The 26860-nt window shown below is 41.2% G+C and overlaps 3 protein-coding genes across 7 annotated transcripts in view; all 3 read right to left on the reverse strand.

The window, feature by feature from the left end:
- The window catches only part of slc36a1 (solute carrier family 36 member 1), a 37613-nt gene extending 26976 nt beyond the window's left edge, over positions 1–10637 (reverse strand). For 3 of the 4 annotated variants that reach the window (XM_088989432.1, XM_088989434.1, XM_088989433.1), the window contains exons 1-4: positions 10477–10637; positions 7179–7286; positions 1821–1935; positions 1648–1738 (exon numbers count right to left, since the gene is read on the reverse strand). In XM_088989432.1, coding sequence (XP_088845558.1) covers positions 1648–1738; positions 1821–1935; positions 7179–7212 — 240 coding nt within the window. In that variant the 5' untranslated portion in view covers positions 7213–7286; positions 10477–10637. The remainder of the gene's footprint in view (positions 1–1647; positions 1739–1820; positions 1936–7178; positions 7287–10476) is intronic. The other variant, XM_088989436.1, reaches the window with a different exon arrangement.
- A 3104-nt stretch (positions 10638–13741) lies between these two features.
- tmem35a (transmembrane protein 35A) lies at positions 13742–19238 on the reverse strand. Its single transcript, XM_088989440.1, has 2 exons — positions 18928–19238; positions 13742–17086 (listed from the first exon to the last, which is right to left on the reverse strand). The coding sequence occupies exons 1-2, from the start codon at positions 19045–19047 to the stop codon at positions 16703–16705; spliced, it is 504 nt and encodes a 167-aa protein (XP_088845566.1). The 5' UTR covers positions 19048–19238; the 3' UTR covers positions 13742–16702.
- A 379-nt stretch (positions 19239–19617) lies between these two features.
- Positions 19618–26139, reverse strand: arl13a (ARF like GTPase 13A). 2 transcript variants are annotated; one of them, XM_088989439.1, is made up of 11 exons: positions 26039–26100; positions 25661–25710; positions 24353–24469; positions 23230–23300; positions 22620–22872; positions 21924–22029; positions 21648–21847; positions 20840–20951; positions 20486–20753; positions 20121–20237; positions 19618–20043 (listed from the first exon to the last, which is right to left on the reverse strand). In XM_088989439.1, exons 3-11 carry the CDS (start codon positions 24439–24441, stop codon positions 19988–19990), a joined length of 1272 nt encoding a protein of 423 aa, XP_088845565.1. In that variant the 5' UTR covers positions 24442–24469; positions 25661–25710; positions 26039–26100; the 3' UTR covers positions 19618–19987. The 2 variants fall into 2 exon arrangements, with proteins under 2 accessions (XP_088845565.1, XP_088845564.1); XM_088989438.1 differs by lacking the exon at positions 25661–25710 and having other exon boundaries at positions 26039–26139.
- Between the last annotated feature and the right edge of the window lie 721 nt (positions 26140–26860).

Genomic DNA, 26860 nt, shown 5'->3' on the forward strand with positions numbered 1-26860 from the left:
CGCCCCATCCTCACTGTACACAGTGTTCGTGGTGGACTGCTTTCCCCTCCTGAGACGCCGGATGGTGGACCAGAATTTCCTCGAAGTGGTCCGGAGGTCGGCTTCCATGGCCTCACCGAACTCTTCCCATGCCTGTGTTTTTGCCTCCGCAACCACCGAGGCTGCATTGCGCTTGGCTAATCGATACCTGTCAGCTGTCTCAGGGGTCCCACAGGCCATATAGGCCCGAGAGGACTCCTTCAGCTTTACGGCATCCCTTACTACTGGTGTCCACCAGCGAGTACGGGGGTTGCCGCCACGACAGGCACCAACCACATTACGGCTACAACTCCAATTTGCCGCCTCAGCAAGGGAGGTACGGAACATGGTCCATTCGGACTCAATGTCCCCCCACCTCCCCCGGACATGTGTAGTCCGTTCTGCCGGAGGTGGGAGTTGAAACTCCTTTCGACAGGGGATTCCGCCAGACGTTCCCAACAAACCCTCACAACACGTTTGGGTCTTCCAGGTCGGACTGGCATCTTCCTCCACCAACGGAGCCTACTCACCACCAGGTGGTGATCAGTTGACAGCTCCGACTCTCTCTTCACTCGAGTGTCCAAAACATGAGGCTGCAAATCCGATGATACAACTACCAAGTCAATCATCGAACTGTGACCAAGGGTGTCCTGGTGCCACGTGCACATATGAACACCCTTATGTTTGAATAAAGTGTTTGTTATTGACAATACGTGTCGAGCACAGAAGTCCAATAACAAAACACCACTCCTGTTTTGATCGGGGGGGGCTGTTCCTCCCAATCACGCCGCTCGTGGTCTCACTGTCATGGCCCACATAAGCATTGAAATCGCCCAGCAGAACAAGGAAGTCCCCAGGGGGAGCGCTCTCCAGCACACCCCCTGACTTCTCCAAAAAGGAGTGGTACACGGAACTGCTGTTTGGTGCATATGCATAGACAACAGTCAGAACCCATCCCCCCCACCCAAAGGCGGAGGGATGCAACCCTTTCGTCTACCGAGGTGAATCCCAACGTACAGGCGGCGAGCCGGAGGGCAATAAGTATGCCGACACCTGCTCTACACCTTTCACCATGGGCAACTACAGAGTGGAAGAGAGTCCAACCCCTCTCGAGAGGGCTGGTACTGGAACCCAGGCTGTGTGTGGAGGCAAGCCCAACTATGTCTAGTTGGAACTTTTCGACCTCGTGCACCAGCTCGGGCTCCTTCCCTGTAAGAGAGGTGACGTTCCACGTCCCAAGAGCTAGCTTCTGCAGTCGAGGGTCAGACCGCCAGGGTCCCCGCCTTTGGCTGCCGCCCAGCTCAAAATTCGCCCGACCCCTCTGGCCCCTCCCATGGGTGGTGAGCCCTTGAGAAGGGGGATCCACGTTGCCTCTTCGGGCTGAGCCCGACCTGGGCCCCATGAGTGTTGCCAACGAGCCCCATCTCCAGGCCTGGCTCCAGAGAGGGGACCCGGTGACCCGCATCCGGGCAAGGGAAAACCAAATCCATTTATGTTTCTCTTTATTGGTGAAATTTTTAAGCATGTTGTTTAGCCCCATTGTTTCTAGATTTTGCCGACTCAGGGAACACATGCCGCTTGGATTTCACAAGAAACAGTCTTTGGGGAAAGAATTTAAAGGGGGCTCACCACAAGACCTGCATTCTTCACTGCCAAAGGCAAACCCAGCAGCCCGGTGCCAATGTTGCCCTTTAGCAGGTGGATCAGAGTCTGACAGAAACTGCACAGATGTAAAAGAGAGTTACAGTAGTTTTTCACATCAAACAACAAGGCTTTTTCGGCATTTCTGTTTGGCTACATACGATGTTCCGGTTTGCGTGCCGATCCTCTCATAGTGACGCTGTGTTCGTGAGGGTCCTGGAGGGGAAGGACACAGAGCATCCAGTTCTGATGGGTTCTGATCAGAGAACAGAGACCCTGCAGAAGGGTGAGATAATAAAACTGAGCAGGACATCTTGCCTCCACTCTACTGTATCCTAAATTCAGTACACTGCTCTGCATCAAAAAATACAAACAAAAATACCAAATATTTTCTAGGTCATTTTTTTAGCACGACAGACAGTGGTACCATATATGTTGCCCCATATGCTGCAGTTTTTCCTGATACACACGTGCTATTGTTTGGGGAGGGTATTTTGCCAGGCTATTAGCTAATTTCTACTAACTCCTAACACTTAGCAATCGTGGATGTGTATCATATAGATCAGGTGTCAGGAACCTATGGCTCGTGAGCCATATATGGCTCTTTTGATGATTGCATCTGGCTCGGCGATATAACTAAATACATATTCTCGCTTTTTCGCTGTTCATTTCCTGTTTGGGCGGCAGTTGGCGGGAAGCGCAATTTTGATTGGATGACACTGACCTTTTGCCGTTGATGTCAAAACAGGTAAACTCCCCCTTTTAAATAAGCCTGACGAGTTAAAAAAAAATGACGAGTATCCATTCAACACTTCAGGTTGAATGGACGGAAGGATTCGCCTTTGTGGAGAGAAAAAGTTCTGCCGTGATTCTAATTTGCAATGAAACAATACCATGAATGAAACAGTTGAATATCAGTGACACTTTGACAAGCTCCATGCTAACGTTAGCATCAATATACTACTGTGAGACACAGCAGAAAGCAAGCATGCAAGCTAATGAGCAGTGTGCAGGCTAGCTAGCAGTAGCTTCGCCTATGTACCCGGCAAGTTGACTTTCTTTCCGATCGTTTGGCTGGATTTTTACCAATCACGAGGAACTGAAAACTATTCATATTAATGGTGAATATTATCACAAAGTTATTTTAAATAATATATTCAGACATTTTGTTGAAATCACGTGCGTGCGTGTTTGCGTGTGTGGGGGGGGGGGGGGGGGCTCTCACTGGAAAACATTTCTAAAACTTTTACTTTTATGGCTCCCTTAGTCAAAAAGGTTCCCAACCCCTGATATAGATGTATGAAGTGCATGAATGAACTGTCCGTTGAGATAAAAATAAAAAATAAAAATGCAAAATAGTGAGTAAATGTCCAAGCGCACCCTTTTTATCCTGGAAGAAAATCAGCCTTTTTAACTTGAGTAAATTAATATAAAGACTCTAACACTAGACTGATTTAATATTATACAACTGTATATTCTGTCAGAAAAAAAAGATAAATACATTCATTAAAACTGCATATAGAGAAAAATAACTATTGTGATACAGTGGGGCCTTGTCTTATGAACTTAATTGGTTTCCAGACAGAGTGTGTAAGGCGAAAAGTGTGTATCCCAAAAATTAATGTCCCATAGGAAACCATTAAAATGAGAATAATCCGTTCCCAGGTCTCCATAAAATATAATTTTCAACTAAATAAGCCTTAAAACTACACACAATATACCTTATTCTATGTGTAATAAATGTGCTATTGTATTGTAATGAAAGAAATACACTGCACTGTATAATAAAGTCACTTTATTTACATTTGTGATGGTCGATGGTCTCTTAATTGACACCTGTTGCTTTCTGACTTGTAAGGTCTTATGAAACTGAGGCATCACATTATCATTCATCATGTTGATGATTCTCATAGCCACAGTCTTTTCTGGATGGAACTGTTCAATAAAGGCCTGCACATCATTCCACTTAGCAGCCATGTCCTCCTCCTCACACTCAGATGACAACTCCTGAATGGCTTGCTTCTGCTTGTCCTCTTGAAGGCAAATCAAATCTTCTGTGTTGAGGACCTCATTATGGTCAGCAACAAGCTCCTCTAAGTCCACTTCGAGTCCCGTAGGTGCTGGCAGAGAGACACACTGTCTGGGAACCAATTAAGTTCATAAAAGGACACCCCCATTTCCCTCGTCTGCCCACCATTACCAGAAACTACCGTATCTCCGCCCTCTGCCCTACAGATCCACGAACTGGACGTGAGACGGCTCTTCAAGCAACAGAAGATCAAGAAAGCTGCGGGACCTGACAGGGTGTCCCCCTCCTGTCTGAAAGTCTGCGCTGACCAGCTGGCTCCGGTCTTCACACGAATCTTCAACAGATCCTTGGAGCAGTATGAAGTCCCATCCTGCTTCAAACAGTCTACTATTGTCCCAGTTCCAAAGAAACCAGCACCATCGGGATTGAACGATGGTGCTGACCTGTTGCTCTGACGTCTGTGGTCATGAAGTCCTTTGAACGCCTCGTGCTGAACCACCTAAAGAACATCACCGGACCTCTGCTAGATCCTCTTCAGTTTGCCTACCGTGTCATTTTGAGGCATTGAGGTGGGGGGGAGAGATGTCACACCCAAAACAGGCAGAAGATGGCGACAAAGCTCCGCGTGTAATAATAATAATACATGGGCTCTGTGTAATAATAATACATGGGCTCAACGGGCTCAAAATGTTTGTCACAACACACAAGGATTCACCATCGTGTTATGTGTTTTCCTTCTAATTTCGCCATCAACACGGATCAAAACGAAGTTTTCAGACCAAACAAAGTACCGCAAAATGCATTGAGGTATGTCCTTTCTCAGTCAGGAGCGTTCCTTCAGTGACGTAGGGTGAGGACTCGTCACCAACTCCAAAACAAGACTTCCGGAATATTCAGCGCGAGTCTTAAAACGTAAAATATAGTTATATCCGGTGGAATCTTTGTAAAACACACTCAGTAGAAGTCATTTGAAGCAATTTTACAAATTATGGACACAACTTGTCCGGAGACGTCGGTTGTCCTTTAAAGCGCTACATAAACCAATACGTATGTATTGCATTGTATTTCAAGCTCATGTAACTCCAGACCTATATTATTTATGAATTAACTGATTTTCTGATGAAAGAAGTGTAAGGTTTCTAAGGCTGTATTGAATGTTGATGTAGTCCTAAAACTCTGTGGGTCCTGCAATTAAAGTGACAATGACAAAAACCCTGGTACTGGAGTGGACAAATTTTTTGCACGTCTGGCAGTGAATGAGTTAACATTGGAGCAAAAAAAACTAACACAGACATGCTGATGAAGGCATTTGACAACCCATGGCCCTCTAGAGGCTCAGGCCTGACACTTGGCTGCACACTGATTCATATGAGGAAGTGAGTACGGGCAGATATGTATTTGCAAAAGTGATGACTACACATTTTGATAACAGCGGTGAGATGTATACTTGTGACCTCAGCGGCTCAAGTTCCACACAGTTACAAAGTTATCGTCAATTCCCAGAAGCGTGTTATCTAAAGATGTCAAAGCTAGAGCGACTATCTACATCAGGGGTCTCAAACTCAATTTACCCGGGGGCCGCTGGAGGCAGAGTCTGGGTGAGGCTGGGCCGCATCGGTTTTTCCACAAGAAAATCACAGATAAAACATTCTAATGTTCTCAAAATCGTTATTTTTAACATACAAAAAATGAATTAAATGAATAAATGGAAAAATGAATAAAAAATAAATTAACCAGTAATAAATAAATAAAATAATTAGAATGATCATAAGGCAGATACAGACGACAGAAAAAAAACCACAGGAAAACTAATTATTTTAATAAAGTTTCAAATGTCTGTATTCACGGTTCTTTAACCTTTAACTTTCTTAACACAAAGAAAATATTGAACATGAACTGTCCTAAATATGGCTTCTCTTGCCTACTTGTTCAGCTCCACACACAAGTTTCATTTATATCAATCATGCGGGCCGCAGTAACATTAATCTTTCATATCAAGGCGGGCCGCAAAATATTCTTTCGGGGGCCGCATTTGGCCCGTGGGTTTGAGATCACTGATCTACATAGATTAGCTAATGAGTCCAATGTGTCCGTGGAACAGGTCCATGTTAAATAGGGAGGCAACTTTGACATGGGTGACACCATTTTTTTTTACTTTGTTTTGTTGTTGTTTTTTTCTTTTCAAACACATACAGTCAACATGAACTTGAGCCTCAAGGAAAAGTCGGCTCCATATGAGAGTTGGAGGTAATGTGAATCCAACATAACTGCATCCGGCATGTGAACAGACAAGTCCGTTTACAAATGGAGGGGCCTTGGGTATAGTTGCAGTCACCATATGATCATCGTTTGCTGCCTATGGTGTGATTATTTTACCAACAAATATCGGTGTTGTTACATTTTGTGTTTATTTGTGCTCTTGAGGCTCTTCAATCAAGGTAGCATACCTTTTGTAAAGACAAAAGTCAATTTTGTGTGTGTATGAAGCATATCGTACATCGGATCCACTGGTGAAAGGACACTTTGATTCTCACCTGTCTCATCTCAAACAAAGCGTATGAGGGCAAAGTGGTTCGAATTGCACGCCTGTCCATTTTTTATTCTGTGTTGTGTTGATTATTTTACTTTTACATTATGTGAACTGTTTTGTTAAGGGCTTTGTTACAGCTTCAGCTGTTGTGAAAGCGCTATATTTTTTGAAACACTGAACACTATTTAGTCCCCACTCAACATTACATAACACGTACATTATATAGTCCTCACACAAACACACTGAAGTCTTTAATTCAATAAAATAATTAAAATCATTTCAATAATTTGAGGCGTGAGACAATTTTGCCTCAAACTTTTAGCTTAGTCAAACTACCAGTAATGTGAAAGTTCATGTGACTAACAACAATTTAATGTCTTCATTTAAACAATGTTTTGTCTCATCAAACAATTCAGTTTTTTCACAAAAAAACAATTTCATCATCAATCCAACGAATTAACGTACATTTCATTACAACCCAAAGTTAAGGTGTTCATGATTGATGTTTTTTTTCCATATTATCTTAAAAACGGACAAGCCAGTGGCTTTGACAAGCAACGACTAAATCAATGTACCTGTGTCAGGCATACAAAGGAAGGCATGCTGTGTTTTTCATGCGAAAAACACTGCGACTTAAAACGCTAGGCACCCGCCGCCTCCCTTGCGAGACAGCAATCACTACTGGTCGGACACATTCAAAAGACATGCAGTGACAGTCATTTGCTAAGAAGCAGAAGAGGAAGGAAAGTATATTAAAGATGCTAGTGCCTAAAAACACTCAACTCATAGTTACAAAAACGAAAATAATATCGCATTTTTTTAAACGGAAGACAGGGGTACCACCTCTGGCTTAATTTGAGTGGGCAAAAACCCCTGGTGAATATTGTGCAAAATTGCATCTCCAATGAACTGACATTATTTTTGGGGGATAAACAAGACAATGAAAATCATTTTTCATACCTTCCCCTGGAACATCATCGTTGGAGGACATCATCTTGGCAGTGTGTCTCACTGCCTCTTGGGAGCTAAAAATTATCCGTCAACGATTGCGGCATGGACGTCACTTGACTGCGAGGAAGAACACATTTGTATTTAACATCAACAAACAATATGTTAAATACTGAAGACTAAATACACAATCACACACAATGCTTTGGCTTGGGGCTGGATATAGGCAGCTTCAAAAGAACTTGCTTCATAGCAAATAGACAACCTGAAAATATGCACAGTAAACACTGTGACTGTTCTACCTTTTGTCAGGTAGAAACAAAAGCTCTTTCTTTGAAATTACAGGTATTTGTAATTGACCTTCCATGCCATGGAATAGTACTTGCCCCCTGGACAGATGGTTATGTTTTTTTGTCCAAATTGCCATTTAGAAACTCAATTTCTATTTTATTCGCTTGTCTCTGTGTGATATTAAAACTAGTTTGATAAACTAAAATCTTTGAGTGTGCTAAATATACAACCCAAAAATTAGCATGAGGGCAATAATGAAAAACCATTTGGAAAGTTGAATGCATGCACTCATCTGACGGTGTTGCAAAGGCAAGCAAAGAAAAGGTGCAGTGAGGTTTTCAGTCTCACACGAAAACAAGAACATCACTCTGTGACATCAGCCTGAAGACATAAATCAACATTTATGAGGTCGCTTGAGGTCGGAAAGTCTCAAATCTAGAAACTTTGAAATACAAGGAAGTGATACTTGCTTTGTCCGATTCTGTCCATTTCCATGCTCACAGCGAATTGCTTGACTTCAACAGACAGTTGAGTAAAATGCACAATTGTTTGACTGCTATTGTGTTAAAATATTTCCACAAACTTGGCCGCTAATAACAGAGGAGGCGAGTTCCATAGCGGCAACTATGAGCATCGAAGACTTCAAGGAATCCTTTGGCTTGCATCAAAACTCTGTGCACCTTTATTTGTTCCAAAATGGAGGATTTGCAATAACTGTAGTTGGTTCACTGTTCTCATAAATAAAAGTATGTTAATAATGTCATGGTTTTCTTCTGTTGATGATTGGTATGAACATATTCAGTTTTTAATATGTACCATAACTGGTGCCCCCCCTGCGAAATTTAAAAACTTGGTGCCCCCAAGTCACAAGGTTTGCAATGGCAAAATGCAGATCAGAAGATATGCGCAAATTTAAACGGCTGAAAGCACAGCTCTGGAACAACAGTACATGTCAAATGCTTGCTGCAACCAACACAGTGTTCAGGGTGGTGTGCTCCTACTATTCTGATGTGTTTCCGAGTTTATTAGTTAGTGAATTATTTTTGATTAAAAAAAATAGTTCATTATATATTAATTCTTAAATCAGGTAGATTTAAGAAAATTTAAGAAAAATTGCAAGAATATATTTTTTTAAACTCTGTTTATGTGTAAACGTTTTCATCCCTGACAGATCCATTGCTAATTTGCCGAAAGGAATACATTTGCAGCCTGGCAACGTTTACTCATGACAAACAATTTACTTGTCCTTGTTTGTTTTTAAGTAAATTTTTAATACCAACTCAGCGCTACCTAACTCACAACAGAAACATGTTGAGAACTGAGATTGTATATCGTTTTTTAAACTTTTACTGAGCAATTAAAAAAAAATTCTAGTTGACATTCTTCCCTCCATAATGCCAATAGGTGACGGTTTTTTGAAGGTCTTCTCCCCATTGTTCTGAAAAAACGAATGACTCTGTATTACAATAGATCAGGGGTCGGGAACCTTTTTGACTAAGAGAGCCATCAAAGTAAAATATTTAGAAATGTTTTTCAGTTAGAGCCACACGCACGCGCGCACATAGAAACACTCGCGTGCGCACGCGCACACACACACGCGCGCGCGGCCACTTTTCAACAAAATATCAGAATGTATTATTTAAAATAACTTTGTGATAGTACTCACCGTTAACATGAATGGTTTTCCGTTCCTCGTGATTGGTAAAAATCCAGGCAAACGATCGGAATGAAATTCAATTTGGCGGTCCAGAGGCGAAGTTACTGCTCGCTAGGCTGCACACGGCTCACAAACTTCCACACTTGCTATCTGCAATCTACTTCTCGCAGAAGTATGTTGAGGCTAACGTTAACATGGGGCTTGTTAAAATGTCACATTCGACTATTTCATCTATGGTATTGTGTCATTGCAAATTCGAATCTGAACATTTTCTCTCCTCTAATGCTCCGGTGCATTCACGCAGAAGTGCACTAGTTGGGCTCATTTAAAGGGGCGTTTACCTGTTTCAACATGACGGCCTCTATCATCCAATCAAAATGGCGCTTTCGGCCATTCTAGGTCAGTGTCATCCAATCAAAATTGCGCTTTCCGCCAACTGCAGCCCCAACGGGAAATGAACGGCGAAAAAAACGACACTATGTATTTAGTTTTATCGGCGAGCCATATGCAATCAGCAAAAAAGCCATATATGGCTCGCGAGCTATAGGTTCCCGACCCCTGCAATAGATAATTAAATTGTCACAAAAAAACGAGCAGATTACAGTAAACCAAACATATGGGACATATTTAACTTTTCATGTTTCATGAAAAAAAGCTCTGTAAACACGTGGACTGTTACTGCAATGCTTACGTATTAAACTTAACTGTCTCTCTCTATATGTAGTCTTCCAACAAACCAAAATGAAGCAGAGAGGTTACAAGTTGTTTCATTTGCTTTTGTTTCTCTGACTTAATAGTGCTGACCAATTTGTAGTTATTCTGAATTGATTTTATTTCATTTTCTTATTCAGCACCACCCATCCACCGCTTATTACATCTTGATTGGTCTAAACAGGGACAGACAAATGATGCGCTTTCCAATATTTGGTTAAAGACAAAAAAATGCTAATTTTTTATTCATATTATCTATGGTTCTCATGCCACACCTTTTACATGACATAATGTCACCAAGTGATTGCTTCTTTGCGAGGGTGAGGGCTTTGCTGTTACCAGGTCAGGAATACTCGACCGACCAGCTCAAAATCGACTGTTTTGCCCTGGGGTGGCTAGATGGACACGATACCCTGCCACCGAAACGGCGACATCCATTAGCCACGAATAACATATAAAGCCCGTCGCAGAGGCTGTAAAAATAGGATTAGTGACGACTTGTTTCGTGTAAGCGACAAGGTAACCGCGCGAATTAAGCCCATGACAGCCTTAAAATAATGTAAGAAAAGTATGAACATTGCTAGCCGACGTTAGCCATCCTTGTGACCATCAAAACGGAGCGCCACACACAATAGATTTTTGTTTTATTACCTCGGTAAAAAAAGAAGAGGTCGTCTCCGTCGTCCCCGGGCGCTTCTGTGATGTGCGTTAACGTATCCAGAGAGCTTTGGTGCTCATGTTGTCGTTGTGTGTTGTTACAAAATCTAATGCGTTAACTGCCTGTCCTTGCTCGGATGTGACTGAAAGTCGGACAGAACACAACCCGTGATCACGTGACACGAACACGGAAGTAACCATCAATGCGCGTGATTGTGCTGTTGCCATAGAAACTATTTTTTAATTGATCTTTCAGTACCAAGGCAGTAGAATGTGACAAATAGAATCCAACTTGTGAATTTACTTTCCGTTTTTTATGTATGCGCTTTTCCTGAGATATACGTTGGACTGTCAGTTGGATAGTCAGTCTGCAGGTGGCACCAATGGTCCATAATAGACGCAGACAAATTAAACATGTCAATCCATCCATACATCCATCCGTTTTCCGATCTGCTTATGCTCACAATTACGCGGGGAGGGGGTGCTGGAGCCAATCCCAGGCGTCTTCGATCTGAACTGGTTGACAGCCAATCGCAGTGCGCACACACAAACAACCATGCTCGCTCACATACCTTGGGGCTATTTAGACTGATAGACAATTAAACAATATCACCATAAGATGATAGGCTTGTTTGAAATGATGTCACACATTCTCTCTCTCTCTCTCTCTCTCTCTCTCTCTCTCTCTCTCTCTCTCTCTCTCTCTCTCTCTCTCTCTCTCTCTCTCTCTCTCTCTCTCTCTCTCTCTCTCTCTCTCTCTCTGTCCCTCCCGCGCGTGTTTCTTTGTCTGGCCCCTCTTCTCTTCCCCAGAGTCTTTTCTGCTGCTGCCCCTTTGGGGGTCAGCACTCAGCTTTTTCTCTGTGCCGTCCCAAAGATAAAATAATCTTTTTATTTTTACTTTGATTCCTGCTTCATTAATTATGACCCCCATCACTGACCACAAATGTGTGGAAGTTGTTGCATTTATTCTGGATTCCCTTGTCCTGAATGAGGGTGTTGGCCATCTCTATGGCTTGATTTAAAGGACAACCGAGAACCTTTTTTAAAGTTACCCAAAACCGCCACTAGTTTTGGAGAGAAACACCAAAACTGGAGAGATTCAGAAAGTCCCGCCCCCAGTTCGTGACGTCTCGCCAGGATACTCCTTCACAAACTGCCTTGTTCCAGAATCAAAACAAGAGAGTTCAGATTCGGAAAACATAATTTCTTGTTACTCATCCAGTTATGAATATGATTCAAATAGTTCTGAAAAGCAAAGCATAAGTGGTTTGCGATCGATTAAAGAAGTCCTTCCGTATCAATTCAAGCGACGAAACTGGTGAATGACACGACATGAAGCATATGTGAAGCTCCGTGAATTAGCAATATAGCATATAACTTCGGTGTTACGTGGCATATAAGGACATGATTAAGAAATAATAAGCTACAAGATGTCAACATCAATGCAGATTGTTTACTGGTTGTGCATGCAAAAAGTTGTTTAAGCTTTTAAGATGAAAAGTTACGAAGTTACGTATGAATGGCCTTCTATACAATGGAGTTCATAATAAGAAAATTGTAGTGAATTGCAATTCACATCAAATTGAGAATTTAGTCACGGGGTTCGGAAAAGCATTCGTGTTCGATTCAAAGAAAAGACTGACTGTCGGAATGATACGTACCAGGTTTGACTGTCATCGACGCATACGTTTGGCTACACCAAAGAGCTCGATCCATGTTCTGAAGAATGTAATCATCTTTGGCTTGGAAGAGCTCCATTTTACTTACATACGTTAAACAAAATAATTTATGAGCTGGATGATCAGCCTCGAGAGGAGCAGAAACAACACGAGAGGATGACAGCGATTATCCATCGCTAACTCCGGTTAGCTCCTCGTTCCAGCAGCTGGATGTTTGTCCGATCGGTTTGCTCCACTAATATGGTGATTGCTCTCTTTCACCACTGGAAGCAACTTTCCACCCATTGTCAGGCTGAGAGGATGACAGCGGTTATCCAAGCGGGGATTCACACACTCCGAGGAGCTTCTCATTCGCCTCCGGCTGGCGCTCTCCTGCACTGGTCCGTTGTTTTTTTTTTTTTGTAAACTTACACCTTCTTTATGTGTGTTACCACAATTGGCTGCCACAGAACCATTCACCATCGTGTTATTTATGTAGTTTTCCTTCTAATTTTGCGATCAACATGGTGTTTTCAAATGAAACAAAGTACCCAAAATGCACTGTCTATCGCTTTCTCGGTCTGGGGCGTTCCCTCAGCAACGTCACTTCTGGCATCAACTCGAAAACAAGACTTCATGAATATTCAGCACGAGTTTTAAAACGTAAAATATAGCTATGTTCGGTGGAATTTTTGTAAAATGCAGTCAGTAGAAGTTGTCCTTTAAAGCTCTCGTGACCACAAATGTGGAAACTCTTGCCTTCATTATGTCTTGACAGGGGAGTCAATAATGAAGGTCTTCTGCAATCTTGATGCCTTTTTCCCCCTCCGTGAGCCGTCACCTTACCGTGGTGGGGGGGGTTGTGTGTCCCAATGATCCCAGGAGCAAAGGTTGTCTGTGGCTTTATGCCCCTGGCAAACAGGTCTGAGGTGAGGGACCAGACTAAGAACGGCAAGAAAGACATTGTCAACTGTTGACAATGTCTGTCTTTCTTTCTCTTGTTCTACCTTTTTCTCTTTTCTATTTTTTCTTTTATTAATCTTTCTCATTTTTTATTTCCTCTTTCTCACTTTTTCTTTCCTTTTCACATTTCTTTTTTGCCTCTTTTTCTCCCTCTGTGTGTCTGTATATGTGTGCGTGTACACACATATATATACATAGCTAAAACGTTTACCTGGATGCTGCTTTTTTTTCTAATTTACATTGATGATTTGTTGTGCGGTAATCAAAGCTTATGTTGTTTTAGTGTAAATACGTAAATGCTTATAAATATACACAATCAGAGATTGGAAATTTTTCTTGACCTTTTTTTGAGATGAGTCTGTTTTTTTACTTTATATTTAATTTTTGTAGCACTCCATGTTGTATGTGTTCAGGAGAAAGCCACATGAATTTAAAAAAATGAGATAATGTGTGCTTTTTTATATTAGTAATTCATTTTACATATAATTTTACCTTATTTGTGATAGTAAGTTAATTTAAGCGTAAAAAAAACTGAGGAGCCGAGCCAAAAGAACCTGCTCTCTAAAAAGAGCTCCAGCACACCCGCAACCCTACTGATTATACGCAGATTTAAGAATGGATGAAACTGCAAATAAATACGAAGGGAAAAAAAATCTGCATCTTTATTTGGCCATTTTAGATACATGAAAAACAAAAAGTCCCAATACAATACTCCTCTGACAAAGAACGTACACAAAAAAACTCACAAAATTCCATTTGTAACCGACAATAAATAAGAGTTGTTCCAGATGCATTGCTAATTTGCCAAAAGGAATACATCTGCAGCCTGGGGATGTTTACACATGACAAACAACTTAGTTGTCATTATTGTGTGTTTTAAATGAATTTTTAATACCAACACAGCCCTAGCCAACTCACAACCACAACAGAGACATGTTAAAAACCGAGATTATGCAGCCACTTAAACTATTGTTGGGTGAATTAAGAAAAAAATCCACTTGTTATACTTTCATAATTACAATTTAATGGGTTACAATTTTTTGAAGGTCTTCTTCCCATGTTTCAATGATATTAACCTGTATTTTTAATGTTATTTGTTTTGGGAAATAACAAACTCATTTCAAAATTCTCCTTCCTATTCAGAAGTACCGCTGCACCTCTCTGCCTTTTGCCATGTCTTGGTCAGAGTCGGAGAACTAATTGGACAAAACGTGTCCATTGAAAAGCATGCCAGAAAAAAAATGATGTCTTTATTTGGGAATTTTAGATACATTAAAAATGTCCCAATGGAATAGCCCTCTGACAAAGAACTCACACAATTCCATATGTAACTGACAATAAAAGATAGTTGTTATGGGAGAAATAAGCTGCCTCATAGGTCTGACTCATTTACATTTTGCAACATGCACAGTTCTGTGAATATTACAAAGGGCGCAGAGCGGGTTGGAGTAATAATAAAACCAGAGTTTACATTTAATTCTAAAGATATTCCTTGAATTCTGCATCAAATGGTGTGGAGACGTTATCAAGGATATGATGTTTATTGAGAATACTTAATGACCACTGAAATAAATATGCTTTTTATATCAGCAACTTCCCCGCAACATTTTTGAAATTCTTGTGAGATTCATAATGTGATAATATCATACTGTGACATCTGAATATCATTCCATCCCATGATTGTGAAAGAAGATGGCACGTTTCTTGGAGTAAATGGCAATCAGCATGTAAAAAAAATAACTAAGGTTTGACTTGAGCTCCAAAAAAGTAAACAAATAAAAAAAAACAGATCTCAAGGGAAGAGAGGGTGAAGTGAAGGAAAGCTACATTCACATTTTGCGAGCTGTCTAAAACCTGCAAAATTCAGGATGTTTTGTTGAAGAAGCTATTCCTACCAGACTCTGCATTGTGAAAACTTATGTTGATCTTTTATATGTAAATACATTACTGTATTTGCGCAGCCATCAAACACCCGTTCTCGTTTTTTTTTTAATATTACCTTTAAAGGTCACTGTCTAATTAAACAAAATGTCATTTTCTTCACTTTTTGGTTGTAACCCAATGTTTTTGGTGAAACCAAGCCATGCATTTCTGCAGATTGTAAAAACCTAAAAACTAATGTATACCCTAGAAAGAAGTATCCCATTTCTTTCAGTAGAACGGTCATGTGTATTGTCACAGAACATATTTTGTGGTCTTGAAAAATCAGCCCTAATGCTGAAAAATGATCTTGAATATGGGGAAAACACTGCGTTGAAAACGGCTGCCAGTGAACAATTTGCAATTTTGGAATGGGACAAAACAATAGGGGTGTTCAAACAGCACACATTTGAATCAGCGCTGCACCGTTGTATTTAGTTGCAATATACAACTATATATATATATATATATATATATATATATATATATATATATATATATATATATATATATCGTGTGTACATTTTGTGGATCGTTCACACATACAGTAAAGTCTCGTTATATCGATATTCAAGGGAGTCCGAAAAAATATCGATATAACCGGGACTATCGATATATCCGACCCTGTTTGCATGTAATTTTCTCCGTGCGTGCATAGAAATAGTATCGATATAACCGGGACTATCGATATATCCGATATCGATATAACGAGACTTTACTGTATAAAGCTGAGAAACGCGTTTATCCCAGTGTAGCCCCGCTTGCATTCCAACAGCATTTTCTGCTGCCGTGATTTGCGATAGGAATAATACGGAAATAAAACATGCGCATGTATAAACTGTACCATTGTTTATACTCCTCAAGACAACTCAACGCTGTTGTCCATCAGACACCGGAAAACTCATTTTTTGCTGCGGGCTACATTGTAGTTATGGTTTCCTCTCGAGGGCCGTTATGAATTTGGGAAAACCATGAGAATAGTTCATCTCCTCCACATATTACATACAGAATGCACAACAAATTAATGAATAACTAGCTTTCAAATCTGATGTCAAGAATAATGAATGTTATTCTAGTTTACATACAATAATTTAAGATTTTGGGCACTTGGGACTTGAGCAAGCATCATGGCACCTGACATGCTTGATTTGCTTTTGCGGGCCAAATAAAATAATGTGGCAGGCCAGATTTGCCCCCCGGGCCTTGACTTCGACACCTGTGCTGTAAAAGGATGAGAGCGGGAAGGTAAAGATGGCGGAAATACAACAGAGCAAGAAATACCCGATGTCATCAACTCTTCTCACATCTACCCCTGTCGCGTTCATATGTCCTATTTTGTATCAATGCTGACAGGACAACTCGCATTTACTCCGGAGTAAATATTTAAATCACTCCCCGAGCAGGGTTATATTTGCTGTAGTTTACACTCTTTTCAGGGGAGACATCAGTATAACGTAACTATGTATGCGTGAACGTTCTACGAGGGCATCCCCGGTGGTTACACCGGAGTTAAAGTTCCTGTGTGAACACCCCTAATGAGATGACGAGCTCATGTACACAAGGATGATTGTCCACAGTTATGTCGAGGTGATGAGTCATTGCCAGTTCCAAGTTATGTGTGTTAAAAATATCAATGACTCCCTTCATTGTACCTGGGGAGTTGTGGGAGAAAAATGCTTTTAAGATTGCTTGACCTTGTTCTTTTCCTGGTCATTGACATGCTGCTGATGTTGCGGCTGCTGCTCATCCCTGCTCTCCTCCCTCTCTGGCCTCTCATCGCTCTGCCTGGCAATGAGCAACCGGCAGGTGAGCAGGATGCCGAAGACCAGCGCGTGGGCGTAACGCTTGAGAGGGTCGCCGACAAGCTGATGGAAGAACAGCACGGCCAGCATGACCAGCAGGAGCACGAAATTGGCCACATCTTTGGGCCGGCCCGGAACCAAGGTAAGGACCACACCGCAGGACACCTCCAGGGAGCCAATGATCTTGCGCAGCAGCACAGAGGTTATGCCAACGTTTTTCAGGCCAGGCAAAGCTTTGGCATAGCTCTTGTACGCCCGTTTCTGGAGGCAAACACATGGTAGAAATTATGGCAAACCTTTTTTTTTTCTTTGTTGTCAATTTGTTTTATAGAAATCAATCCAAAAAAAAACCTCAGTACTTGAAAATGGCTCTTGGAAAAGAACAATATTGCGATGCTCCCCTCCGATGCCCTCTGTGTCTTGGAGGAAGTCACGACAGGCACTGGTCAATATTTATTCATTCAAAATCATTGTAAATACAGTACACCATATCCATACCATATCGTGCATCTTTTTTTCCTGATCCACTTATTCTCACAAGGGTTGCGGGGTGTGTCAGGGCCAATCCCAGCTGTCTCTTGACACCCCTGGCCTGGTTGCCAGCCAATCGCATGGTACTCATAGACAAACTTTCAGAATTTTGCTGCTGTGAAATGTAAATTTCTCCACTGCCAGACTAATAAAGGCAAATCCAATCCAATCCAAACAACCATTCATGCTCCTAGCCACACTTTACAATAATTTAGAGTGTTACCTACCGTGCCTGTTTTTAGAACGTTGACGGAAACCAGAATACCTGGAGAAAACCCATGCAGGCACAGGGAGAACAGGCAAAGTCCACATCGGAATCAAACGCTCCTCTGCAGTCTGACTACCAGGATGCCCTTGTTTTTCATATATGTAAAACATAAATCCCGTTTACCCATTTGAAACCTGTGATGTTTCTCACTTACATTAACAATGATCAAACCGATAACAACATGGACAGGGCTCTTCCCTTGCAGCTTGCACCAGAATTTACATAAACATAACTGGTCTGTTGTGAACTGCTTGTAGTCTAACACCTTCACCAACAGAGAGGGCAAAAATTTTGTCATAAAAACAGCCCGTAAATCCCAAGGTTTGTATATTTCAGCAGCTGCGGCAATGTTGCACATTTTCCCTATAATGTGTTCAAACTTGATGTTTAAGCATATGAATATTTCTAGTTCTGAAGTTGTGGAAAAAAATGCAGCCCTATTTTTCCCCATTGCCATGATGAGTCGTCGAATTGAATCTGGGGTCCATTGATACTGGCTTTTGAAACTTGTGGTGTACGAAGATAATTCCAGGGTAAGACAATCAGAGTTCATTAAACACGTTCAAATTTGCTGCTCATGAACCACAAACCCAGAGTTTGAACAGATCAACTCTGATATTAGTTTGTGAGTCAGTTTGTTGAACACTCTTTGTGAAACATGCCCCAGGATGTGGATTTTGCTTGGCAAAGTACCACGCGTGATTTCTCATTTTATATTTGTGTTTGAATATTTGTCTTGTTCAATGAACAACTGAAAGTGCATTGGTGGATGTGGCTGACCTTGAGCACACGTGAAGGAATCACAGCACCCGTTTCACCTTACTCAGGTTGTGCGCGTAAAGCTTATTAGATTTTCTTCAGAAGACGAAAAAACTTGAGTTGGCCCACTGTTCAGCCAATGTACCAACAATGTAGCTTTTTTTTCTTTTCATTGTCATATCAGACTACAACCAAGTCAAAATCAATTGATGAACACCAAATCAGCGCGATGTTATTTGTCTGTTTAGTCCAAATACATGACTGGATGCTGCAGTTAATTTCAACGGATTCATATTAGCGAGCCTATTCGAACGCACGTACGGCCTAGTTACCCGCTGATGTATGTGTTGGTAGTCATACATCCCGGCGTTTATGCAATTTTCAGGCAGGATGTTTAAAGGACAGAGTTTGTTTGGAGTATTAAATGAGATCATAGTGGTGTGAAAGAGAACGTTAAGCGGTTATTTTGCGGTGAGTTGAATATTTAGGTCATCCATCCTGCACAGAACAATGGCCTCCCCCCACTTCTCCTTCACTCACTCACCATCTCGCTATACGCATCTTTGCTAAGCCTCGGTGTCAGTTTAATGGTCCCCATGAAGACGAAGAACAAGCCGAGGGCGAAGGAGAGGGCCACGATGGTGATCGTCCTCGGTGAGGGCATTTTCTGGACGACAAGCAGTCACGTTGGGGTCGCGATGAATGGGGGTCGGTGCGCCGGATGCTGCTGCCGGGTGCCTTGCTAAATTGCTAAATAATGATCGCGCACCGACAACCTGCAAGTCTTCCGCGGGAGGGCGCACGGAATCGTAAAGGACTGCGGTCAAGCCAGCCGAAAGACACAACATTCAAGCCAAACCAACCACCACAGCACTGTGAATTACGGTAAATCTACACGAGCGAGCGATGTTGCCCCCCTTCAAAATAAAAGCTTAACAAAAATACATGCTCATCGGTGGTTTCTCGATTATAAATTTAGTTCTCTGCCGTTATGACACAACCAGTTCACCCGGGGACAGCAGCTTTCTCACTTGCACCAGAAATGTTGAACATGACATTGAAAGCAAAGTAGCTGTTAACTTTGCATCAACGAATTTATACAATAAAACAACAAAAAAAAAACAAATATAATAAAAGATCCACTCGGAACTTGTATGCTCATGTGCAATGGGAGGCCTGAGAACGGTAATGAGAACCAACTTGAGCACATTACATTATCCTTCAGTTTATTTGTGTTGTTTTCCACAAGAGCTGGCATGTCCCACTGACACTTGAACTCTGCATGCAGGTGAAGTATTGACAATAGATGTGTCTCAAACGAGAAATGTGCATTACCTCCACGGATGGATTCCCATTTTGGGGATGGAGAATGGAGGGCAAGAATTTTTTGATGTCGTTTTATTATCATTTTATTAAAAAACAGAGAATTACAAATACCTATGTCCATGCATGCAGTTTGGATCTTTATTTTCAATAAAACAGTATACCTCCACTATCTGATTGAATCTGCGTTTTGAAAGACTTGCAGATCCACTGAGAAATTGACATTTGTCCATCAAATTATATTCTGTCTATTTTGGTGAGTAGAAGGATGCCACAGAAGCTCATTTTCCCTGAGCTTGACGCTCCTTAAGAGCCAATATGGCTTTTCGGTAAAGATCTAGGAGGAAAAAAAAGTTTTTTATTATAGTATCGAACAATTAATCTGCATGTGTTGGGGGAGTGGATAATCCTCACCAAATGTGGTGGAGAGGTCAACAGGTTGAGTGGAAGTTCCAGATGTACCTTCGGTGTTGATTTTGTTCCTCCTTTTAACTTTCACACCTTTCTTTGTTTTCCTCTTTTCCCGGTTGGCTGCACAGACAAATCAATGCATTGCAGGACAAAAATCCCTTGTTAATTAAAAGTCTCACCTGAGTTGCAAACAAATATTGATCTTTTAGAGATATTACACAGCCTCATAAATACTGTAATAGCAATACAGTACAAGATGAATGTCAGGTGCGGGTATAATTTATTGTCACTTGGGTCACTTGCGTGCGTGCATATATATATATATATATATATATATATATATATATATATATATAAACGAGCCTCACCTCTGAGGGGTTTCTCCTCACTAGGCCTAGGCGTGGATTCAGGCGCATTTGGTGTCTCCTCTTTCACTTTGCCCTTCTGTTTGTGTCTTCCCCTACTGGGGGGGATGAGTGTACCACTGGGTTTCTCTCGATGGTCGACGTTCTCAGTCTCCCCTCGACTTGTCTCATCTTCCTCCTCGCTCACTACTGCTTTGTTTTGTTTATCTTTGTTAACTTTGGTCGTCCTTTTTTTCCTCCTGTTAAATTCCTTCTTTTGTAGTGTATCCTCCTGCCAAATGCAGTACAATTTGTCCAGAATAGATGTATGACAAGGCGGAATTCAAGTACACGTAGTCTTGTCCAAAATCGATTTACCTTTTGCATTATGTTCTGGATGGGCTTCAACTTTCCTTGTGCATTTGTCATTTTCCTTTCCTTGTTCTTTGGCCTGTGAACCGTGGTGAGGTCTGACTTGCTGGTTCTCGTGCTGTGGTTACATGTGAGAATAGATAATTCATTCATTCATTCATTTTTCTAGTGGCCTTATCCTCACTCGGGCCACTGAGGGTGCTGGAGCCTATCCCAGCTGTCTTTGGGCAGTAGGTGGGGGACACCCTGAACACAGAAATTACCAACCGCTTTCATAGTGAAAGCACTCAATCAGCTTGCCATGGATGTTTTTTTTAATGTGGGAGGAAACCGGAATACCCGAAGAAAACACACACAAGCACAGGGAGAACATGGAAACTCCACACAGGAAGGTCAGAGCTGGAATTGAACCCAGTACCTCTGCACTGTGAAGTGGATGTGCTAACCACTTGACGACTGGGCCGCTAGGATGGATAATATGAAGTCAAATGAAGGTTTCAGTTGATTATTGCATTATACCATCACATTGTGGATTCATCCATTCATTTTCTATTGTGCTTCTCCTCATGCTGGAAGCCTATCCAGGCTCCTGCAATACACTGATCACCAGTCAGTCTTGGTGCACTGCTGTGATGGTGCATGTCTGATGTTGCTCTGGTTCAAGGAATGCTCGGTTTGTTTGAGGGCTCAGATGCATGGAAAATTAGAAACATTGGCACGGGCATCAACAAAAACCTTCGTTTGTGTATTTTCCATTCAGCTCTCATCACAATGTGGACGTACTCATAATGTACTGGCACTGAGCATGACTCACCGTTCGCTCTTGTTTCCTTTTCTCGCCTTCTCCGCCTTGCCATCTGTCTCTATGGGCTCAAGAGGCCTCCTGCTGTCCTGTGCCACACGGTTGCACAGGCCCGGGTAATCCAGACAGACAGCTCGCAGCAGCCAGCGAAGCCCTCGTAACGCCTTCCTGTCCGACCAGCGCCGAACGTCCATGAAGGCTGAACAAGGCTCCTTGTGGGGAAAGGGGACCATAGTCCATTTCATGTTAGTTTGATGTGAGATGAGTTCATGTTACTGTGAGACTTACGATATGGCACACGGAGCGGCTCTGGTTGACTAGCTTCTCCAAAGAGAGCATCTCGATCAGCTCACTTCCCAGCAAGGCATTCATTTTGTCTTGTTTGTTTGCCAAGCTGTAAAGATGGTCAATGATGGACAGACTGAGTTTTAGAATTCAGTTGTTAAATCAGACATCTTAAAAAAAAAAAGAACTTTTTCATCAGTGTTGAAATTGTGGTTAGCATATTGCCTCATAGTTCTTGGTTGTTTGCAGCGTTCATTTTGCGGTTATTTTGTGTGATTTTTAGTTTGCAGGTTTGTTTGTTTGTCGTCTTCCGCACTGTTTTCTCTGTTCTTGGTTGAGAGAACAGCATGAGTGGTTCTTGTGTGCGCTTTGACCAGCAGCATGTTTACACCAGTTTCATTTCGGAAAATATTGCTTCTATTAACCTTTTAACTTTTCTACTTGCCACAGCAGTGAGGAGCTACAGGCGCAGGGGACAAGACCCGGTAATAAAATGAAGTCAAGAGTGGACAACGCGGGACAGAACAACTAAACCGCTCATTCCGTATGTGTGATTCTCACCACCGGATAAACCACCCACTAAAAAGCTATGTGCTGCTGATAATAAATAATCATCATCAGTATAGTGATATGCCACAACAGAGTAATGTTGGGAAATTTAGGTTCTGTAGAGAGAGAAAAAACAAGGAATATAATTACACCAGGATGGGTTTTCCTGCCACTCTGGGCTGCTTGAGCAGGTCAGCCAAGACCTCCTTGACTTCCTTTATCCTCGGCCGGTCGCTGGAGTCCACCACAAAGATGATGCCGTGTGCCTCTCCATAATGCTCCCTCCAAGACCCCTGTGATTCTACTGAGCCACCCAAATCCAACAGGGTGACCAGATAGTTCTCCACCCTCAGCTCATTCCTCACGCAGCCTTGGGTGGGGCCTCCTTCCACCCCTTTGGGCACTGCAGGTGATAGAAGAAATACAGAACGGGAAAACTATCAAATGGTGAAAGTGAAACCAAATGAATATTTTTAAACGGCCATAATTTGTTTAATAATTCAAAATGTGGCTACCAGTTGAAACATATTCTGGTAACTTTGAAGATAGCAAGAAAAATAGTGTTATTGCATGTCAACATAAAAATGCCTTTCTATAAATAATAACTCCCTACATAATGAATGCCTCATATACTGTACAATTGAGTCAACAAGATGGCCACACCTGTTACGTGTGGAAATACAGTATTTGATAAAACAAAAAATTCATCAAACATTGATGGAGATGTAATATTTATTGCTAATAATTCATTGATTTGTACCTCTTAACATGCCCCGGATGGAGGACGTCTTTCCTGCTTTGTCAAGACCCACCACGAGAACAGTCACTGGCCTATAAAATAAATCAAACATTCACAATTGAAATCAAATCAGTGAGCAAAATTAAGATGGCACTAAATGTGTTGAATGAATCATTAAGCAACATGAAAGAACGAATAAACTGAAGTGATTTGAGTTTGAGGAACTCTAAACATGTCCATCTCGAATAATTCTTTTTTATTGTCATGAATGCAAATAAAATTCTTTTCTTCCAGTGTTCCTAAAAAGAAATACAGATTTTGTTAATGTATCTTTGATGGAGGTGAAAATAACACCCCATAATATTGTACTTTATACAAACATGAAATAATTACATGACTGAATAAAAGGAATTCAATAGTTTTTTTCTGTCAGTGCGTCAATCGAATGTGCGGTTCTCTCTGCTGTGTCTGCTTTGGCCGCCTGGGGGCAACATAAGACAGAGAGATGGACCTTCTTTTCCTTTGCACAGCGAATCAGTGTCCTCCATCTTCAGAGGTTTGATTCGGATGTTTGTTTTGGTTAAGCTTTTATACTGCTTTAAAGACTTTTCAACTCTTCACAGCACATCAGAATGACACGAATATTAGTAATTCTTTTCAGAAGATAGAGAATATAATAGGATCACTAAACAGTGATCCTATTATATTCTTTATCTATTATGTTCGGCCCGCTGCTGAATAAATTATTGTACATAACCAGCAAACACAACATAGATGCTATCTAGCATTTGCATTAAGGTAGAAGACTGAAGGCAAAGCAATGTGGTTATTTTAAATATGGTGTAAGTCCCTGTGTTTAATGTTTAGTTTGACAGTAGATTTTAAAACGGGAGTGGCTATTGAAGAATTGAAGACATTTTTTTCAAAGAATTCATAGTTTGCCAAATTGCTGCTTTTCAAGAGTTCAGCTGCTATCAAGTTGACTCACTTGTATGACAAGGCACCATCTTATGAGAAAAATTGCGGTGATTTACATCAAGTGCAGCATCAGTCAAACATTCTTTGCAAATTTCCCCATTCTGGGACGATTAAAGGCTTTCTGATTCTGATTCTAGCATCCAGTAGTGATGCTTGACAAGATCACCTTATTGGCTCCTGGATTTTGGAGAACCAGGTGCAACAGTTGCTCATCAGATTGAACATGTTGTCTTGGGGTGAGCAAGGCACGCACATTGGCCACCATTTTCTCTGCAAGCGGTACCTGGTGACACAAGGGGACATCATTACTATCACAAAACACCAAATGAAATCTCACACGATCGGCTGAAAAATACATCTCATTTGTGGGTGCATTTCTGTAGAGTTAATAAAAGATAATCCTGGATGATGTATCAGATGATTCCGCCTTTTATTTGTGTCACATTTACAAAGGATGACTTCCTTCTCCATGTCTCAATATGGCTTTCCTTTGCCTGAATACACGCTCAGTGTTACATATGGATTTCATTATCTTTCAACATCATGGGAAATCTAATTTTCTTTAATTCTTATTGAAATAAATCAAGTGATGCACTTTAGTATGTATCAGAAATGCATAATCGATAACAATTATCAAAACACAAAAATCAATATGTATTCATGCCTAAGCATCTATTGGGCCAGAGTACTAAGACAGTGAATAAAAAAAACACTTTTTTATCAGACTTTTTCAGCAGTTTTAATATTCAGGCATTTTTACCAGAAAAGATTTCTTTAATCAAATGTGATGCCAAGCTTTGACCAAATTACATGATAGAGGTGAAAAAGCCTGGTCTGGTCATATAGCTCCAATGACCGAAACTTCCTCCATGTGGTGTATACGCATGAGACACTGCCCTATTTTCGGGCCATGTGGTCAATGTGGTGTGTACTACACAGCAGGTGTCTGAGGGCAGCAGATGGCATCAAGAACAAAACACACACACAAACATCACTCCAGTGCATCTGTTGTGTCTTTGTGTAATGTGCTAAACACAGTTTAGGGTGGTGTGCGTTTCCTATCTTGCTCACAACTTGACCCTGATTTCCTTTCACACATGTTCACCATACTACGGTAGGTTCAGACGATCACATTGTCCATGTCTACTTCACATTTCTCGCAAACATTCTTGTGAAATAAAGGCTAATTGTGTACACTCTAAACAACATTGACTGTCTGAAAGAATTTTTTACAGTATTTTTTTAAAGAATGGAATAGTTTGCTTTTTTGCTTCTGATTTCGGAACTAGCTATCCATGCATTTGTTAAGACTGCAAGTAGTAAGACAATACATTTTAACAGCGAGGAGTCACAAAATAATTACAAATAATTATGATTTCGCCCATGACAAAAATGGGTTTCAAGGGGCAATATTTATTTCATATTTGGTATTTCTTGGTTTATTTTTTATTTTTTTCCTAGAAAAAGTGGCTACCTCTAGAGGTTGAGTGTAATTGTGGTTCTCAGTCCAGGCATCCAGCAAATCTACGGGCACAGTATTTTGTGAATGGTTAGCAATTTTTTTCTTGATTGATTATTCTATTTAAGTTAATAATAACAAAAGGGGAATTAGCCCACTGAAGTTAATGAAATGTCTGGTTGATCCGGAGCAGAGAAAACCACATAATCATGTGTGATTTATATATTGAGCAGGGTCTTAAAATGTACAAAACATATGCTTAGCCTTAGCAATCACAACCCTGCCGCTATTGAAAAATAAACATACAATAATGGACTCCAACCTAACTTTAGCGGCTCATTGTTGCATTCAATTTAAAAAAAATGTACAAGGTAATAAATGAATGATACGTACAGAAGTAGGTCTATGTCCATGCAACTGTTTCCAAACACCAATGTATTAACATCTTGTACCTATTTGCCACAACATTTAATCAGGCTCACGGTAAGCCTCCACTCACCCCATGTGGGAGTTGCAGTTGTGTTTTGGTCTCGTAGCCAATCACAGGGACACTGCGTGACCCGTGAGCCTGGCCTATTGGATGTTTCTTCTTTAACGGGACTAAAGTACACTAATGGGGATCTCCATGAGGTGAGTTTAGCCCACAGAGGGCTAAATGGAACTCATGGTGTGACAAGTGATGCCTGAACTTGGCACCAAGTTGCATTTGGTCACCCATTTTGTCTGGAAGGAAAATGACATCATCTTGACAACGAAGAAGCCCATGTGGCACCTTACCTTGTACATGTGAATCGATCGTTCTCAATATATGGAATTTAAATACAATATTGATGCAGACAAACATTCATTCATTTTCCGAACCGCTTTATCTTCATTAGGGTCGTGAAAGGGTGCTGGAGCCTATCTCAGCTGTCATCAGGCAGTTGGCAGGGGACACTTCTTTTATTGAAGCATGTTTTTAAAATGTGGGAGGAACTGGAGTACCCAGAGAAAATCCATGCATGCCCAGGGTGAACAAACTCCACACAGGGAGGCCGGAGCAGGGTTTGACCTTACCACCAGCTAATAATGCATACGGCATGCTAACCACTCGACTACTGGGCTGCCCTACAGATAAACTAGACACATATTCTGGGTGAAATTCAATAATAGTATTGCTGTTGTTGCAAAAGCTAAAGAATATGTTATCATCTGAATAATTTGACTTTGTCTCTC

The sequence above is a fragment of the Hippocampus bargibanti genome, linkage group LG02 (genome assembly GCF_051943395.1).
Source record: "Hippocampus bargibanti isolate YZ-2025 linkage group LG02, ASM5194339v1, whole genome shotgun sequence".
NCBI lineage: Eukaryota > Metazoa > Chordata > Actinopteri > Syngnathiformes > Syngnathidae > Hippocampus > Hippocampus bargibanti.